This window comes from Cricetulus griseus, chromosome 2 (assembly GCF_003668045.3).
Source record: "Cricetulus griseus strain 17A/GY chromosome 2, alternate assembly CriGri-PICRH-1.0, whole genome shotgun sequence".
Classification (NCBI taxonomy): Eukaryota; Metazoa; Chordata; class Mammalia; order Rodentia; family Cricetidae; genus Cricetulus; species Cricetulus griseus.
This window is the reverse complement of record NC_048595.1, coordinates 368462341-368482004: the sequence shown is the minus strand read 5'-3', so window position 1 is coordinate 368482004 and position 19664 is coordinate 368462341. Positions and strand designations below refer to the sequence as shown.

The 19664-nt window shown below is 50.6% G+C and overlaps 1 protein-coding gene across 2 annotated transcripts in view; it reads right to left on the bottom strand.

Moving 5' to 3' along the window:
- Nucleotides 1-19664, bottom strand: part of Slc12a7 (solute carrier family 12 member 7) — a 54800-nt gene that overhangs the window by 7790 nt on the left and 27346 nt on the right. For both annotated transcript variants that reach the window (XM_027400147.2, XM_035440651.1), the window contains exons 6-21: nucleotides 19098-19228; nucleotides 17298-17539; nucleotides 15922-16133; nucleotides 14747-14914; nucleotides 14321-14419; nucleotides 13507-13564; nucleotides 12595-12769; nucleotides 11717-11835; nucleotides 11222-11320; nucleotides 10052-10171; nucleotides 9205-9309; nucleotides 8594-8762; nucleotides 4334-4529; nucleotides 3762-3931; nucleotides 3522-3653; nucleotides 1407-1514 (exon numbers count right to left, since the gene is read on the bottom strand). In XM_027400147.2, the coding sequence (XP_027255948.1) occupies nucleotides 1407-1514; nucleotides 3522-3653; nucleotides 3762-3931; nucleotides 4334-4529; nucleotides 8594-8762; nucleotides 9205-9309; nucleotides 10052-10171; nucleotides 11222-11320; nucleotides 11717-11835; nucleotides 12595-12769; nucleotides 13507-13564; nucleotides 14321-14419; nucleotides 14747-14914; nucleotides 15922-16133; nucleotides 17298-17539; nucleotides 19098-19228 (2303 nt within the window). The remainder of the gene's footprint in view (nucleotides 1-1406; nucleotides 1515-3521; nucleotides 3654-3761; nucleotides 3932-4333; nucleotides 4530-8593; nucleotides 8763-9204; nucleotides 9310-10051; nucleotides 10172-11221; nucleotides 11321-11716; nucleotides 11836-12594; nucleotides 12770-13506; nucleotides 13565-14320; nucleotides 14420-14746; nucleotides 14915-15921; nucleotides 16134-17297; nucleotides 17540-19097; nucleotides 19229-19664) is intronic.

Here is a 19664-nt window from a genome sequence, read left to right as displayed (position 1 = left end):
ACCTTCATAGCCTTAGCTAGTGTGGGTAAGGACTTGCTGCTGCTCACCTGCAGAGCCCCAGCCAGGGTGGGTCAAAATCCACCAGGGAATGCTACTCATCCTGACTCTGAGCTGTTCAGTTCTGCCTGTACAGCAGAGGTGGGTCATCAGGAGCCTCCATGATGGAGACCCACAAAGTAAGGCTCAGCGTTGACTTCCTCAGATGGCAGCATGGCTCAACTGCTCAGCCATGTCTGAACTTCATGGACCCTCAGTGCCCTCACCCCCAATGTGGCCTTAACTTTTCCACAGCCTCCACAGAGAAGAAGAGCCTGTTGGTAATCCACCAGGCTAGGAGTGCAACACCCATCCTGCTGAGCTGTGCCAAACAAACTAGTGGCCTCTGTCCCACATGGGGACGCATCTCTGCTGAAGTCAGACTCCTGAATGCCATCCCCCCTACCTTAAACCCCTCCTTTATCTGAGTTTAGTAATTCTCCAGGTTAAAGATGCCACTTAATCCAGTATTCTTTCTCCTGGACGAGGCCAGAAAGGTGGGTTGCTTCTGGGACTCCCTGCAGCCCACAGGAATGGCGACAGAAACAAAGTCACTGAGTCTAACCAGATAGTGTTGGAGCCAGCAGGCAGGCTATAGTCTCTGTCCAGACATGGTGGGCATCCTATCTGGGTCCTAGTTCTGTCTCCTGTGTCCTCCAACTCTCCTAAAGAACCTGGGGTGATCACTGCTCCCATTCTAGCTGTTAGTCACATGATCCATGTGCCAACCATGCCAATTCTCATGGGAGGCAGAGGGTTCTTGTGCCCCTGTGACCACATATTTTCACTAATCCATAGAGAATCATTCCCTCCACCCAATCTGCCACTGCAAAGCCTCATATAAGGGTATGGAGTTTGGGTTTGGAGAGATGGCTCAGCGGATAAGAACACTGGCTGCTCTTCCGAAGGTCCTGAGTTCAATTCCCAGCAACCACACGGTGGCTCACAACCATCCATAATGAGACCTGGTGCCCTCTACTGGCCTGCAGACACACAGGCAGACAGAACACGGTATACATAATAAATAAGTAAATCTTAAATAATAATAATAATAAAAGATTCTGGAGTTTGTACAACAAAAGGCCTGAGGGCATAGCCTCAAAAGAGGTGGATGTCATGTCATCTACCATCTGTACCTTTCCTGGGTATGAAGTGACCTCAAAGATGCCAGCCCTGAGTCACACCGTACCAATGGGGACAGGTAGCCATGCTTGCTCTTCTTTAATGGTCAATGCCAAAAGACGTAGAAAAACTATGTGAATCCAGAGCCATGTGTTGCTGGGTTGCCCTCTGCCCCTATCAACACATATCCCACATCTGAGGCCAGATGACACTGACTCTACCTACTTTCTTCTCCCCGGTGTACATACCTCTCTCTCCCGCTCATTTTTTGATAACTGCATCTGTTTCAGCATCTGTGACCTCTGCTCCATCATTAGCGTCTTCTCATAGGTGAATGCAGATATGTCATTTTCAACCTAAAATGTGTCAAGCCACAAAAGTAAACAATGCATACAAAACATGGTATCGCTGCTAACCACCTACCTCACCCCCCGACTCCCCCACTCCCGCTTTGTCAAGTGGACCAAAGCAAGCAGTGGCCATGCATCCTATAGGCTTAGATTTCTGTCTCTGGAGTGTCAGAGCGCTAACCCAGAGCATCCTGGGAAGGTATGAGAATGTGTAACTATGGATGGAAACGTGTAGGTATAGGCTTCAGTAACAAATGAATAGCCTACCTACATTCCTGCAGGGGACTCTTAACACTGCTGCTGCATCTTACATTGACCGGGTACACAGCTGTTGAGGGTTCTGGACAGAGCATTCCTAGCTTGTCTCTGCAGAAGCTGTGGTCTCAAGGGACACATGCTCCCAAATAACTGGTGTCATTTCCTGTCTCAGACAAGCTCATCCGTCACAGAATTATTAAATCCACAGGAAAAACATACCAAACCAAGGGACAACAGCATTTAAAGCACTACTGACTTGAGGATCTTGACTATTGGCACTCAGAACAGTCCTGCTCGTTACACCCAAATACCCAAACTCTTACACTCAGGGTAGTCCCTTGTCAGCTGACTGAGTTCCTGGGGCAGGGACATAGATCTCTGTATTCTAGTGGAAACTCAGGAATGGAGGGTAGCTCTAAAAACCCACCTCCTGGGGCAAGACTGAAACTGAGAAGTTGGCAGCCTCATACATATACACCATAGACACAGGTTCAGGCCAGTACCTGACTGCTGGTCTCCATGCCTAACCCTGGGCTACCTCACAAGACCATGACTCCTTCGAGGGCTCTTTTCTGAGTAGCTTCTGTTACTAAGTCAAAAGATGGTTTCTGACTGCTAATAATGCTATTTCTATGACTTCTAGGTGTGGCCAGACCTAGGTTGCCATCTACAGAGGAGGCTGCAAGAAGAAGCCACGGAGAGCGAGTCTGCAACTCTGAAATGGCTGAGATAACCAAACGTGGCTATGCATTTCTGAACAGCACACTCAGAGCACAAAACCCAGTGATACCCAACCTGCACTTCAACTTGCACAATGCTCTTATAGAAGTAGGAAAGCATAGCCCTGTACCACAAGGTTCCCTGGGAGCAGACAGGAAAATGCAATAGTTCGTCAATAATGCAGGCAGATGCCAGGCCTCATCCATGATTAAAGACACACAGCCCAAGACAAGCAGTCTGCAAGCTCTACAGTCCTGGAGCTATGACTTCTCCATGTAACCATGGAAGGGTAGTAGTGGGTCCCTCTACCTAATGTGGCACTCCACATGGCCATGGAAAGGGAATGGGCCCTTCTGGAACACCCATCACCAAACATAACCCCTGTATAACTGCAGAAGAGAAGCAGGACTCTCTGAAACTATTTCTACCAAATGTGACACCCTGCCAGTTCTACTCCAGGGAGAGCACATAGCCATGCACAGATGATCAAGGAATAAGTCGTACAGAACACACAAGTGAGAACATGGCATTCAGAGAACTCAGAGAGTCATGAGGAGTGAAGGATACACGGTTCATCCACATGGTGCTCCTTAGTCCATAGGGACAAGCGTGGGTCCTCAGGCGCAGTTAGAGTATAGCCATCTCACAATCAACTTCACTCCTTAGTCATTCAGACCACGGTAAATTGCATCTACTGCAACCCACAGTCGATTGACTCCACCTGCTAGCCCCACATGCATGGCCCTATTTACCCACAGATGGACAGGTCATTTCTAACTGTGGAACTATGAAGGCATGGACAAAAACAGAGCCAAGGGCTTCCGACCTCTGGAGCAGGCCTCACCCCTAGGGACCGTACCCCACAGGCCTTGTCCACTAGAGCTCTGTCAACTGAGACGTACTCAGACACGGAGGACGGAGACCACACAGTGAGACTATACAGTCACCCAAAGGAGCACGTAGGGATGCGAGCCCAGAAATGTAGCACGGCATCCAGGTTCCCCTGCCCACCAGAGCATGCGGATGTATACGCACCATCTCCACCACCTCCACCTCAGCGCTGATCCTCAGGTGGTACAGGAACATCTGTAGGTCCTTCTTCATCTGGATGCTGTTGTCATCCACCTGGGCTACAGTGAAGATGCGCATCCGGCACTTTCGCCACACCTGGGGAAGGGAGGAGACATTTCTGCAGGAACTCAAGCAAGGCCATACCCTTCACGTCGTGGTGTCCCCGTAGCCTAAGCTGCTGCCCTGTGTCCCTGTGGCAGCCACCTTGTGCTGGCGTAGCAGGAAGGGCAGCAGCATGAGCATGCCCCCATCGTGCACAATCCACCACACATCGATGTTCCCGTCACTAAAGCGCTCTTGGTTCTGCGGGAACAAGTCGATGTTTTTGGCCACCAACAATGCCTGATGTGCTGCTGTAGTGTCACGGACAGTGTCTGTGGAGACAGAGGCATACATGGGTGAGATCGCAGGGTGTGGGTGAGGCTAGCTTCCCTCCAGACAGTGGGGAGACTGTCACAGGCTAAGTAGTCATGGTCCCATGAAGTCATCTACCCAGAAGGGCATCAAGGAACAACTTGCATGTCACCAGCTAACCCATGACCTCCAGAGGGTTGTGTGTCACATTCTAGGAAAACCCCCCAAATGCAGATTGGGTTTGGGCATCAGGGGAGAAAGTATTAAACACTGTAAAGTAGCCATTTGCTTTTCCAGTGACTAACAGCTTGACCAGCACATTCAAAGGCCCCAAGTATATATTCTCTGGCCAGACGTAGGTGTGACAGTAAGATACCTGGGGCTATCATGGAGCCTTGGGGGGAAATGGTTGCTATACTCACCCACAAAGTTCTTCCAGGAGAAAGGGTTATCTGCCTGCTTCCAAGACTCTGGCCAGGCCATAAGGACAGTGTTGTGTTTCATGCCACCAAGGCCAGCTGACTGGATCAGGTGGGATGCACCATCTCGCAGGTTAGAGGACACCACCAGCTGGCAGAAGCCTTTGGTCTTCTCTGCACACATCAGAGAGCGGATGTTCTGTGGAAGTTTGGGGGGGGGGTTGTCAGCATGTGATGTCAAGACACATGCCAGGGGCATCATGTCAGTCACCGCTGTGGTGAAGTGGCCCTACACATATGCCACAGCCTGGCATTTAGGGATGGAGACTTTGAGGAGTGCTTGGGAGTTGCTGGCCACGTGTGTTTGCACATGTGTGAGAGAGACACAGCAAGCCTGGCACCTTGAGGAACAGCTATGTGTAGGTGTCAATGAGGGGTAACCACCAGGGTGCACCAGATAGTACCTTAAAGTGATCTCTGTCTTTACCAACCACCCATTATTATTTGGATTGGGGGTGGGGGTCATGTCAGAGGACGATCATCAAATGTTTAAATGCTTCATGGCAATGGGTCAACTTCAAGAGCAAATCAAGGGCTCCAGCAAGAACTATCAGACAAGCCACAATGTCAGCCTCCACTCCTGTCTACTCTGTCATTCCATCACTATGTCAGGCATCTACAAATCCACAAGGACATCCGCTCCTCCCTCCCAAGTGCAGCTTGGGGTCATTGCAGAGGTTGGACACTGTGAGTCTGGACACACCATTCACTAACCAACAGCTCTAGGTATGCGGTCATTCATCTATAGCGGCCAGGCTACGAGGGTCCTCTTGGGTCAGGGTGTCAGATAGTACCTAGAAGAACAGTCCTACTAGATGTCACGCTAATGTGGATGGTGAACCTCATGCCTCCGACACTTTCCCTTTTAGAATAAGTTTAGAATAAGAAGGCCACACCACTGGCAGGCACACATTTTCCACACTTCATGTGAGCAGAGAGAGGAGTTCCTCTTCACGTAGTCCCCGATTTAGTATTGATGCTGTGAGAGTCAAGACTTTGGAGACCCTATAATGAGATGAATGTGGTTTGTACAGGGGGCGGGGAGGAAATGCGTGCTTGGGGGACTAGGACTGGAGGGGCTGAATGGTGCACCCAAAGACTCTCATTATGACCATACTGTAGCCAAGATGGGGAAGGGAGACCTTAATTGGAAAAGGTGTCCTTGCAGAGTAATCCTCACTGTTCAATGGGACCCTGAACTCAGTAACAAACAACCCTAAAATGACAGAGAGACCTGAGACAGAAGGATGACGGCTGTGTGGAGGTGGAGGCTGAGGCTGAAAGGTGCCTGGAGACCCAGAGCTAGAAGAGGCAGGAAGCATATTTAAGCCTACCCTGCCCACACCTCAGTCTGGGTTTTCTCTATTGGTCACAAGACACACTTTTTCCTTCCTTGGCCTGAGTTCAGCTGCCTATACCAGCCCTCAGTGACACTGCCCTGCCCTGGAGCTCCTCAACCACGGCTATACTGATAACACACATGGTTCCCCAGCATTCTCTATTCCCTTACTTCCTGTTCACCTCCACCACCCATCAACTACCCAGGGCAGACCAGGCTCACACAGCCATGTTCCACTTATAGAATTCTGCGTAATTCGGGAACAATCTAAACACACTGTCCTAAAAGGGGAACATGCCAGAGAGTGGGAAGCGGCCCAGGCAGGAGGTGTGGTCACAGGGACGCAGCTGCTCCCAGGCGGGAAGGAAGACAGTGCCCATGATGGGGGTTTCACAGGAGAAGTACTAGAGGCGCTGATTCAGCACGATGGCATGCAGCAGGGCTATTCTGTTGTCCTTCAGGCTGGAGCTGGCAAAAGGTCACAGCAGAGAAGGCTGTGGAATACAGACCAGAAAGACATACCTACTGCACAGGGCACCAAACCACCACTGCCCTGGCTTTGTGATACCTGCGTCCCTGACACTGGCTGCAACATTGCTTTCCCCATGCTACAGACACAAGGAGCTGGAGCTGGGTCTCCTTGCCTTGCTGCTAGAAACTCCTGCCCAACCTAAAGCTGTAAAAGCCAGAGCCCTGACCAGGCTGGCACCTGGCCTGGGTCATTGTAAACAGACAAGTTAGCACATCTGCCAAGGTGACTGTGGGCATGGAAACCTCACAGGACAGAAAGATGGGTTCTCAGTTAGAAAAGGATGGGGTGGCTCAAATTCTCAAGCCTTCTCATGCAATCGGTACAGTAGAAGGGAACGTAGTATTAATCCTGATAAGTTACAGAAACACCAAGTAAGAAGTTCCTTTCACAAGCTTTGATTGTTTAAAAAAAGTTTTTGTACTACCAACAATAGTCAGATTGGGGGACAGACTCCATCAGAAAAGTGACACAGGTCCCAGATATTGGCATGAAGGACAAATTGGACCCTTGGGCAGCTCCTTCTTGCTTTTGCTGATCAACAGAAATGACTAATTCCAAAGCTAAAGCCTTTCCTCATAACCTCCTTCCTAAAGTACTTGGAGACTAAAAATCCTCCAACCAGGGTTTAGGTGTGGCTCAGTGGCTAGACACTTCTCTAGCACGTATGAGGTCCTGAGTTCTCCACCCCCACTCCAGCACTACCAAAAAATAAAAGAATCAGACTGTTAGACGTAAGTGCTTCTCATATCTTATCAGAACGGAGGCTGAAAGTGGAGTCAGGGTCCCTAGCAGCCATTCACTTCACTTCAACAGATACCTTTCCCATGAGTTGCCAGTAAGACAAGATAACAGGAGTCCATACACACCCTTGTAATCTGTCTCAAGGGGTGGTCTAGCTCCAGGGATTTCCTGGGAAGGACATGTGCATGGCAATGCTTAAAGCAGACACTGGGGCCTTTGTGCCCAAGAATCATCAAAGAGCAAAAGCAAGAGCACCTTCGAGACAGAGCTACCTCATTCCCCCATAACAGAATACCTCTCAGACCAACTGCAGGTTAGATACTAGCAGACAAGACAGAGCACCATCCATCCTTAAGGACAATAGCTAGGATGCTTCAATTCATGGGTTTAGAGTCAGTGGCCACCAGTGTTTAGATCCAATGAGCCACATGCTGATGGACAATTACCGGTCTCTTTGGAGGAGCAAGGGAAAAAGATCCATGGTTTCTCCTGTCCTCTATGAACTTGATAAATCTGAGTGGCCAAAGAGGATGCCCAGGTGAGTGAAGCCATTATTGAAAAGGCCACAGGATTGTCACTCCAGGCCAGGACCACCAACCACCAACCACCACCAGGCCATTCCACCCATGCCTACAATCACTCCACTGAACAGGCTTACCACCTGGCATGGTCTGAACTCAGGAATTAGGCTGCAGCTGCAGACACACAGAGAGCAGGAAGCCTGGGTGCACAAGCAAGACCAGATATATATAGATGGTTATAAGACAAAAGCTGGCTGATTACCCGCCTCCAGAAAAGAGGGTGACACCTAGACATGGCAGCCATGACAGAGTCCTGAGTAAGGTCCACAAATGGAGAGAGGAGTAAAAAGATTTCTGACAATTTGGGAAGCTGAACACTGGAGATGAACAATCAGAAATGGTTCTAGATAGATGACAGAATAGGATGTCACAGGAAAGGGAAGGTGGAGGTGACAGGACCCTGGCCTTGTGAGGACAGCAGAGGCTGGAGGTAGACGTGAGGGGACTGATGATACAAACTACTTGCTCTGCTTCTACTTAGGCTGAAGATCTCCTGTCACAAGTCTGAAAGCAGAGAAATAAAAAAGTGTACAGGAACCCAGGAGTTATACAGCCAACAAACTGTGGGCAGCAGGCATCAGAGATGGCATAGTACTATAGGAGCAGGTTCTGGTTACTTCCCCTGGTTCACAGGCTCAGGGGATCTGGCAGCACACAGTCTCACGACCCATCATCTCTACATACCGGAAGGAGATGGGGTACATGGGGAGCTATGACCTGCACCAGGAACAGAGTACTGAGACAAGGCACAGAGCCCCCAGTGCTTGAACCCCAACAGCATGCCGAGTGGAGCTGCCACTGCTCCTCTCTGTCTCAAGACCACACCCCTCACTTCTTCAAGTCTGATTTCTGACCACTTCAGACTCAGCAGCCGCCTTGACAGATACAAGCGACAGACAGCACATGTACAAGCTGTGCTCCTGAACCTCAAGATGCAGGACACGGCTGGCTCAGCCCTTCCTAGGTGGTTGCGACCCTGACCCCACTCACTCGCCACTACCCCTGCCCACCTCTTCGGCCCTCTGGGCCTCCACATGCTTGTCTAAGTAGGTGCCCTCCAGCACAGAGCCCACGATGGTCAGGCCCTTGCCGGCCTTCAGCTGCGAGGTGAAGGACAGCAGGCGGGGGTGCTTCACACACTGCTCAGCATCCAGGTTCAGCATCACCAACACCTGGGGCCTGTGGTAGGACAGGCAGGGACGGGAGTTACTATGGCTACCCACGACCAGGGCTCCAATGCTCACCAAGTCAGATGGGATAGAGATGGGAAAGGCAAACAGACAGCAGAGGAAGAATAGGTGAGGTGGGAAGGACAGTAAGACAGGATGAGCAAGAGACACAGGTACAGGCCCTGTGTCTGAGGCTTTAGGTGTCCCAGCCAAGGATGCTCTGCTGGGCCTCAGGGCAGAGGAAACTCTTAGAGGAGTATGCTTCCAATCCATACCGCTTGTGGCTTATCAGGTCCCATCTCTGGCTATTCTCCCATTCTTGGGCAGTGAAGGCCCACCCCCCTGGCAGATCTCTCCCCAGGAACCAAAAGCAAAAGCTTCTGAGAGACAGCACTAACAAGGTCTTTGCTTGATTCTTCTGTCTTGGGGCTGAGGCTGTAGGATGTACTCACCTCCAGTTCTTGGTATGTGGGGGCCCATGTTCCACACGCAGTAGGGCATAGCGGGCAGCATTCAGTGACAGGCCCCGGATGCCATCACCCCACTCCTTCTCAGCCCTGTGTGGGTACAGAGGGAGACCACCTTGTCCCAGCAGCACTCTAAGAATGTCTGCCTAGCTGAGGCATTCACAGAGTTTCTGTAAACCCAAGACAAGCAAGGGCTACTGGGTAAAATGGAAGGGTACAAGCAGCAGGACTTCCTTTGTGGGACTGACTACCAGGGACAGAGGGAAGAATGAGGTAAGACCACAACTTGGAAGTCCTGAACTCAAGGCCCAGGGTGGGGACAGGACAGTCAGGAAAGGACAAAGGTGACCTTGTGGGTTGAAATATAATATAGCCCCTGAAACATGCCACCCTGGTCCAGAGTGTGTGTGTGTGTGTGTGCATGTTTACAATGGGTATTGCATTCTCAGTGCTTGCTGTTGCTGACAGAGTGCAAAAGTCCTTAAGCAGACTCTAACAGTTACAGCTGCTACACGCAGCCACAGATGTACCCACTGATAATTACAACACATGTGAAATTAAAAACAGAAAACAAAACAAAAAACCTGCCCAGCTATCTGCACAATAGCTCTGGGGCAGGAAATGAGTATATATCTGAGCAAGTCAGCCTGGCTGAGGCTAGGAGATGACACAGTACACCAGATTTCACGGGGTGTCTTCTAACCTCCATGAGACTTCATCTACAGCACCCAGATTCACATCACAGGCCAGGCCCAGGTAAGTAACTGCCTGGTTCTGTGTAAGCATGAGGAGTGTGAAGAAGGCACAGCTGTCTGAGGGTGCTGCCACTCACCCGCGGTATTCGATGTACTTGTAGATGCAGCCAGCGATGAGCATAGCGAAGAGGGCGTAGTACCAGGAGCAGATGAACATCAGGGCAAGGCAGAGACTCATCCCAAGGAAGGAGAGGGTCCTAGTGGACATGGAAGCTCAGACCCCAACCAGCACCCGAAAGACTGCCTCACCAGACAGCACTTTCCCCATCATGAAAATCTTCCTTTAACAGCTTATCAGGCCCTGACCCCTTGGCTATCAGGCTTGTCACTCAGTCACCCCTGAAATATGCCTTCCAGGGACCCTGCTGTGGCACTGCAAAGTGGCAACTTGCAGACAGCAGGTGCCTATTTACCTCCTGAGATGCACAAGGCACCCCAATCAATGCAGAACACAGAAATGGGCTCCACCCCGCCCCCCAGTACTGTGCTGGAAAGGGACCTTAAGAAGACCGGCAACCCTAGGATCTTTACACATTTCCGACTTGACAAGGGATTGACACAAGAATCACATATGTACTCAGGAGTGATGGGGAATGTACTTCTTTGTATGTTTATCTTATTGATTGTTAAAATACTGTTTGCCCTATGAGACAGCAAGTAGACGGGACTAGGAGTCAAAGAGGATTCTGGGAAATGTAGTAGAGAAGTGCTGATCCAGGCAGGAAGTGACATAGCAAGGAAACTCATATTTAAGCGAAGGAGAAACAGGAAGGGCCCTCTTTTCCCCTCCGCTCCTGCTCCAGCAGCATGATGTGATCCACAGCAAGGAGGGTCGCCAATAAGGCGTCCAATAAGATAAGTCTTATAACATATATAGATTTATGATAATTAAGACTGAGCTAGCAGATGAGAATCCTAGTCATTGGCCAAGCAACATTGTATCTAATACAAGTTTCTGTGTATTCATTTGGGCCCTAACTCAGGCAGGCAGCTGGGGTAGTAAAGCTCACACACAGAGGTGGGGCTCAGGCAGCTTTTGGCAGAAAGATTTATGGTAATACAGGAGGGCAAGTGTAAGTCAGACCTTCCTTAAAGCTCAGCAGCCAGGACAGGACCGTGACCCTCATGGAATTCACTGGGGTTCCTTACGCAGTAAGTTTTAAGCCCAGCAACAGGGAGAACCACCAGAACAGATTGCACATGCTCAGCTTGTGGGTCCCGCAGGGCATTCACATAGAAGGCCTTACCAGTGGTAGAACTTGAAACGTGGGCGCCAGTTGGGTGTGCGCAGCAGGGTCTGTACCGCACAGGCCAGATTCACGAACATGTAGCACATGAGGAAGAACCTGGAACAGAAGGTCCAGTGAGGCTGCCGTCCGCCCAGAGTAGTGCTGCAGTGTCCCACTGCCGCCCTACCATACGCCACTCACCACCTTCCAGGGAGACCCTCCCTGTTCACACAGTGGCGGCTCCTCTAATGGACCTCCACGCCACAGCTGAGGTCAAGTCACATCCCTGCTGTCCCTGGCCATATACCATGAAAGCAGCTGTTGCCCCTACCACAGCAGCTACCAGTAAAAGCACACTGGCCTCAGCAAGCACAACAGCTCTGTGCCCACCGCACAACTACCTGGCCTTCTGTGCCTGCCCTGTATGTTTATTCCTTACCCTGTGTCCAAACAGGAAGGAACAGTAGCCAAGTCCTCACACCCTCCACCCTGTTGTCCTTGAAGGTTACTCACATGGACAGGATGGGGGCCACGCTGTCCAGGGAGGCAATGAGGATACCCGTCTCACAGATGAGGGCTGTGAGCAGCAAGGCCCATGTGGGCTCCCCGTTGGCCTTTCCATGACCAAACACCTGCAGTATGGAGAGAGAGTTAAGTGGCCCGGGGCAAGAAAACACCTAACCATGGGTGAGTGGAACATCTACAAGGCATGTCATCTGAAGTCTTCAGGACTTACAAGAAAAACCTAACTTTAGTCACAGGTCACCGTGCTATACGAAGCCAGGCCCCAAAGAAAACCAAATAGCCACACAGATAGGCTCAGGGGACAGCTCTACCACACCTGAACTTCCAGGATTGTTTGTTTTCTTGTTTTGTTTCTATCTTCAGATCACTTTTGTGTGGTCAGTAGCCTCACTGGACCTCCAGTCTCCAGAATTTTGGAAAGCAACCTCTTTTGGTTTAAGCCGTTGGGCTATGACACTTGGATGCCATAATCTTAGGACTCTCGTTACATCCTACACCTCTAGGTTATTATTCTAGGAACTTCAGTCCCAGCTATAGATGTCAGGTCCAGGGATACCAAATTCCTGGCTAACATCAGTGGGACCATCCTTGGCACAGCCTCATGGAGAAATATGACCCACTGGAAAAAGGCTTTATAGTGCTGGGCGGCCTCTGCCCTGGGACTGCACCCTCAGCCCAGTAGCTAGTGCGAGAGATGACCACTATAGAGTCCAAAGGCAGGACAGATGTCCCCTATTCTTCAGTCTATAGGTCCAGCTCTGTAGGATGGACTCTTAGGGACCCCTATATCCCCAAACTTGACCTTCCAAGGTCTCTCTTCTCAGGGCAGCCAGCATCATCTGCTGCAGTTTGATTGAAGGGCTCACCTGTAGGAAGGGGATGATGCCATCACGGGCGATGGCCTGCAGCAGGCGGGGTGCCCCAGTCAGGCTCTGCAGGCCAGCACCACAGGTGGAGAAGAAGGAGCCAATGACGATGACCCAGGGGGATGGCCAGGCCAGCATGCCAATGACCAGGTTCCCTTGCAGGGCCTCCCCAAACCTATAGGTGAGCAGGGAAGATGGTCAGTAGAGCGTCCAAAAAGTGATCTGAAGAAAGAAGATTAAAAAAAAAAAAAAAAAAAAAAAAAACGTCTGTCCTCTATTTGAGTGTGAACCTCTGGGCTCAGGGAGAGGGAAGGTAAAGAACCCATAACAGAGGCCCCACTCAACCAGGACCCAACCAGCCTTGCAGCTTCCCTTGGAAGGGGCTTTGGTGTTAATGAAACTGTTCTGGAATCCTATCAGGAACACTAAATCCTGGCTTATACCAAGGTGGTGCTGGCCATTGTCATTTCTGCAGAGGTCATATCTAGGTCTGGTGGTAACTATATTCCTTCACCATACAGTTTACAAGACCCCCTGAAGCCCTGAGATTCTGACAGACTTGTACCCTAAGAAGGGAGGGCCCACAGTAGTCTACACTAAAGTCCCACTGATTCAGCAGCAGGGCTAGGGTGTCTAGGTCCCATCTCTCCCATTCTCACACCTGTGTCTACTCCCCATCTCCAGTTTCATCAGGCCTCATCTTTTCTCCAAGCAGTCTTTAGGCTCCAGGCTCAAGGAGTGACGTATCAATGCTTTAGTCAGGCAAAAGGCAGTATGGCTGGATAAGAGCTTTTAGCTCATATACAACTGTGAGGCCCAGGGGTAACTGAATTTCAAAGCTAAAGTCTCACTCAGGAAAGACAATACCAATTACAGCCAATTCATGTAGTTAAAAAACAAAAACCAACATACTTATCTCGCAAGACCACACCTTCGATGCAGGCCCCAAATAGCACTATGCAGGAAAGATCTGAGACGAAGTCAAGGAGTGGACAGTCCTAAGACAAGCTCCAGGAGGATGCATGCTGGCCAGTGGGTCCTATCCCATGCGCCTGAACCAACCCCGCACCCAGGATCACCTGGTGGTAAACTATCCCCATACCCTGTCCTCACAATTGTACTCACAATTGTAGTCACAATTGTGGGTCCACACCTCCACAGCCCTCTGGGACCTCTCCTCACATATGTCTACCTAAAGAGAATGCAGTCACAGGGTACTCAAAAGTGCCTGGTTGGTGGCCCAATCACCCTGCTGGGAGGACACAGGGCTCCTGGAATGTCAGTTTCACAAAACCAACTGTGGTCAGTGTTTATGCCACATACCACGCTACACCCAACCAAGTCTGTATACCGCTAGTGACATAGGCCAATCCAATGGCGTATTGTATTTCTTTTTTACCTTTGGTATTACTGCAGATTTGAAGCCAGAGCCCTGTGCTAGACAAACACTCTACCACTGAACGAACTATAACCATTAGTCCTCACTTGGTTTTTTAAAGGCACGCGTGTCAAATATAATCACAAGAGAACAGGAATCCAGGCGCCATGTTTTAATATGGCGCATCACACAGGGTTGCCACAGCTACACGTAGGGCAGGCTGTGGTCAGGACCTAAATGTGGTAAGTGCACCACAGATGGGTACAATGGCAATGTGAGTGAATGGACCTGAATGAGGGCAGCCAGGCTGGAGTTCAATACTTCTGTCCAGGGCCCCTTTAAGGATACAAATGAAAGACGTGGTCACAATGGCCAGAATGGTCCCTGTTGGGATGGACTTTTGGGCGTCTTTGAGGTCCCCAGAGCGGTTGGATCCTGCCATGATCCCTGCAAAATAGATAGGAGTGACAGTGACAGAAGGGCTAGAGGACGTTGCCCACAGAAAGATTCATCTGTAGGTCAGAGAAGACAGGCCAATACTGCTTGCTGGGAAGATGGTCTCTGAGGACTGAAACACACACACACACACACACACACACACACACACACACAGAGAGAGAGAGAGAGAGAGAGAGAGAGAGAGAGAGAGAGAGAGAAAGAGAGCAGCAAAATAGACACTCACCGAGACAGAGAAAGTAACAAAGACATAACGACACAGAGAGACAGAGACAGAGGCAGAGAGGGAGGGGAGGCTGGGGAGGCGGGCAGCTTCACCTGTTACGGAGGGGAAGTAGATGCCAACCAGCATGGTGAAGTAGGTCATGATGTCTGTAAGGACGTATGGCAACCCGCTAGGCCGGCTCTCCTCCGACACAGGCACTGAGGACACTCCCTTCTTTTCCACAAATGCCCCCTTGTCAGAATATGTGCTCCACAGGTTATCTGTAATAAGAACAGGCTGGACTAATACACCTCCTAATAGTATTCTTCCACCTTCTGCTGGGACTGCCCACTGGACTGTCTATGCCCAGCATCACCACTCACAACCACAGGGGGTTCTCCTTCCATGGCTCTGATTTCAGTCAAGGACACTCAAGTGCAAGAAGCTACTCTCCCTAAAACCTCAACATAACTAGGGGATCCTTGTGCATGGTACCTACATGTTCCCAAACAGCTAGCTGCCCACAGTTTCAGTGCCCTCCCTGCTGGGCATCCACCGATGAGGCAGGAACACAAAACTGTGATCGTATTAGTTCCTCCAATAATCCAGGCAGTGTAGCCACCTTCACTCTCCACTCCATTCCAGCCTGACCCAGTACAGTCTTGCCCTGACTGAATACCCACATGGGGACCTCTCCATAAGTGGCCTCCAGTCAGCAACTGTGGCTCTTCTGTCCACATGCACTTGCTGCTTCCCTTGATATCTCTTGGGAGTTGCTTCCTCCAGAGAGCTTACCTCAGAGACTCCAGCAGGACCTGTGAGTGAGGGACCCATGTGCTCCTCTCTGTGTCACCCAGACACAGCCCTCAGCTGTCTACTGACATCACACCACACCATTGCAGAGCGTACAGAACCCCAACTCACAGAGGGTAGACTACTAGGACCAAATGTTCAGGTTCTCCAGGAACAGTTCCTTCTCACTAAGATGAAGTTGCCCCCTATTTGTTATCCTAGTATGTGGAAAGTGATGACAGGGATAGTACCAGGCCATCCTGTCGTCAGGGTTCTAGGCCAATCAGGGCTACATAGCAATCTCCAGGCCATGCTGGGCTGTAAAGTGAGTGTCTCAAACAAAGATTGAATGCCTGGCTTCACCCAGCTGATTTGTAGCAGCTGAAGGAAGCTATTCCAGTCTAGAGTTTAGCTGGACAGGACCCCCCCTAGGACTTGGCTAAGCAAGAGGAACCAAGGCCCAAAGAGTAGCCTCAAAGAGCCCACTGGCACTTACCCAGGAAGACACCACTGGCCACACCAGGGATGCCCTGGATCTCAGTGACATTGTTCTGTATAAAGTACTCATCACAGGAGGCACTCAAGCTGGAGCCATTGCAGAAGAGGCGCCAGAGTGCAGTGGTCACTGTCCCATTGCTGACAACCTGCATTTTGGCACAGGTCTCAAAGCTGCGCTTTGCCAGCGTGCGGTTCCCAAGCAGACAGACCCTGGAGCAGCGAGAGGACAGTTTGTTTTCACCACGCTTCTCAGTCGACTCAGAGTGAGGCGCAACGCCTCCCAAGTAACTCCAGTGTCCCAGATCCATGTTACTCGAGGGGTCACATGTCAGGAGCCACATGTCATCAAGCCAGATTTCAACAGCTTGGTGACTGATCTCCCATACAAGCCCTCAACTGGTCAGGGCTGTCTTCCTCCTGCCTGGGACAACTCATCCTCCACAAAGATGGCAAAACCACAGCTCTGGGGGTTTCAACCCATCCTGGCTCCTAAATTCCCTACCAAGAACCATGGCTTTGGTCAGTCTCAACATGACCAGACCGCCCCCCCTCCCCTCCCCCCACCGACACACACACCTTGGGTCCGTGCTCATTTACTAGCTCACTATCCCTGGCCACCTTGGTTAACCTCCTCAATCCCACAAGAGGGCAAGAGCCAGCCCATTTGAGGGGTTTCAAGGAAGCCAAAGGTCTCATGGAGTAAGAATGGGCCACACTGGAAAAGCTAGGCCATCTGACTGGTGGTTTGAATGAGAGTACCTCCCAACTTGGTCCCCAGTTGGTGGTGCCGATTGGGGAGGTTTGGGATATACGGCCTTGCTGCAGGAAGCTATGTTATTGGGGGCAGACTTTGAGAGTTCACAGTCTTGCCCCGCTTTCAGTTTGCTCTCTCTGCTTCACGACTGAGGTTGAAGACATGATCTCTCAGCTTCCTTCTCTTGCTGCCATGATGGACTCTTATCCCTCTAGAGCCGCAAGCCAAAACAACTCTTTCTTCCCTCCATAGTTTGTTCCTAATCACGGTGCTTTATCACAGCAACTGAAAAGTAACTAATACACTGTCCATAGGGCCACTGGCCACCTGAAGTATGGACAACCCTCACCAGCCTCCTGTTCCATAGATAAACACAGAACCTACTGCACGGGCACTGTGACATCCCATACTCCAAAGTTCCTCAAAACCACATTGAAGCCCAGGAATGTGTGACTGTGAAGGACAACTCCATATTCCTCCTTAGAATAAAACTGAGGATCTGAGAAGAGAGAGAACCAGGAAGCCCAGGCCCAGCCCCTGGAAGAACACTGCAAGATGAACCCAGCATTAGATAAACCCCCTCGCCGCCCCCCCCCCACACCCAATGGCCTGGCACTCACGGGATGTCAGGTGGGGCGAAGGCTGTCTTGATGACACCAGCATAGATGGCCAGGATGGAAAGCACAACACAGGCTAAGAAGACCAATGCCAGCTTGTTGACATATTTGACACCAACAAAGACTACAACTGCCATGAGGGCCAGTGCGCAGCTGCCGTACACACGCATGTTGTTCAGCAGTGCTGCTGCCTCGCCGTCCGCTGTCTCTGCCTGGAAGATGGCTGCACTTGGAGAGATGTAGGTCTGTGGGAATGAGGCAGGTCAGCAAAGACGAAGGTCCTTCCCCGGGAACTCGCCTAGCTCTGATGATCTCAGGCAAAGAAAGCCTGTCAGGACTGAGGCCATTAGGAGTACTGAGACAGACTCTTGTGTTCCACCCAAGATGGACCCAGGGTTCCAGGCCCACAGTCATTCCCTGTCCAATTCCCACAGACTGCCAGAGCCAGGTTGTAAAGAGCAGTACAGGAGATCAGGCACCTTAAGGAAGGAGAGCTGGCAGCTAACTTGTGTGCGATCTTAGTGGCCAACCTGCCTTGGTCAGGTTACTCACAGGCAGGGGAGAACACTTGTGGTGAGGGGCCAGGGCCTAGTGCCAACAGCCTCAGCAGAACGCAGGCCATCTATCTCCTCTGTCTTCACTAACACCAGCTGACTGCTGAGCACACTCTCCAGAGAGCCACCAAGTAGCTAGTGTGTCCTTCAAGCCGCTCTACCTTAGAAACCAACCAGACCCTAGGAATGGGCATGACAATCCAGAACCCCACCCCACCCCCCAACTTAGTTTGCAGCCCAGAACCCATAGGGGAACACGGACTCCTAGGTCCCAAACTAGAATATACATTTGCCCCCAGGAAGCCTTTCTTGGCATGGGAAGTCTTCCCTGCAGGCTCTGAGATACCTGGGTACCAAAGAAAAAAAGAGTCAACTCCATGGAGATGATTGTAGTAATGGTTAATATTTATTGTCAACTGACAGGTAGGATCACCTAGGAGAAAAGCCTCTGGGGACACCTGTGACCCATATTAAATTAGCTTCTGTCCATACCAGTGAGATATTATCTTAAATCAGTTAACGATGAACAGACCCATCCTAAAAGCACCCTTCTCTGGGTTGGGGTTTTGAACAGTATAAAAAGGAAAAGGCTTTGTGTACACCAGGATTCATCTCTGTCTTCTCCCTGACTACTGAAACAATGTGGTCAGCTGCTTTGAGCCCTGCCTCTGGTCATTTCCTGGTCATGATAAGCCTTTCCTTAAGTTGCTTGTGTAATAGTATTTCATCATAGCAACTGGAAAAGAACTAGTACAGAGAATAAATTCCTCAGGCTTCTGTGAGATAGGTCAAGGCTCAGCCATTGCCTTGTTCCAACCTAGAACCTTCATCTTCTAGGTTCACAGAAGACATACAGTCTCTGGGGCTGACCATACTGTATGGGGGTGGGGGTGGGGGTGGGGAGGCTACAGACACTCATGCTACAAAGCCCATTGACACTGAGCACACAAGCCCGACTTCAATGCAGGGAAGTCCTTCTGCAAACTGCCAGACTATACAGACCAGTGCTGAGCAAGCCTGCTTTGCCTTCAAGAGCTAGAGACTTGATCAAGGAGTTATATAAGCCCATGCCTCCTAAGACAACACAGACTATGAGGTGTCACCCACGAGGGACCCAGACCCCCAGCCCAGATAGCAGTTTGAGAGTACAGATATGCAGAGCAGCAGGGCAGAGGACCATCAGGGGAAGTACAAATAGGGTCACAGGCAAAGTGCCTGGGAAAAGCAAGACTTCCATAGATGAACTCACCAGGAAGATCTCGATGGTACCTAGGATGTACATGGCACCTGCAAACGTTGTGCCCAGGTAGAAGCAAAGGCCAACAGCCCCTCCAAACTCAGGCCCCAGCGAACGGGAGATCATGTAGTATGAGCCTCCCGCTGTAAAGATAGCCCAAGGAAAACATGGGTCAGGAAGTGCTGTTCACTGAGCATTCATGCAAAAAGATGTGTCCCCATGAGGGGACAGACAAACACTTTAGTCTTCCCTCAAAACAGAGTCACTAGGAAGCCTTGGGCTATGATGTCTACCCTGCCCAGGGGGACAGGGTAGCTAAGGTGTGATGGAACTACCTGATTAACAGGCAGGTACAGTACCTCACCCGTCTTCAGAAAAACCTCCTGTGACTTCAGTTGGTTACAGGAAGGACACTGACACAGGCCTGCCAACTCTTTTATGCAGAGGACAAAGCAGTAGTGCTTGGTGGAGTGTCACCACAAGCTATAAAAGTATATAACTTCAGAAGGACCTGCCCTCCACTGATGTTTGTGCCCATCTCTAGGGTGTGGTTTCTGTCCTCATAACAGAGAGCAGGCA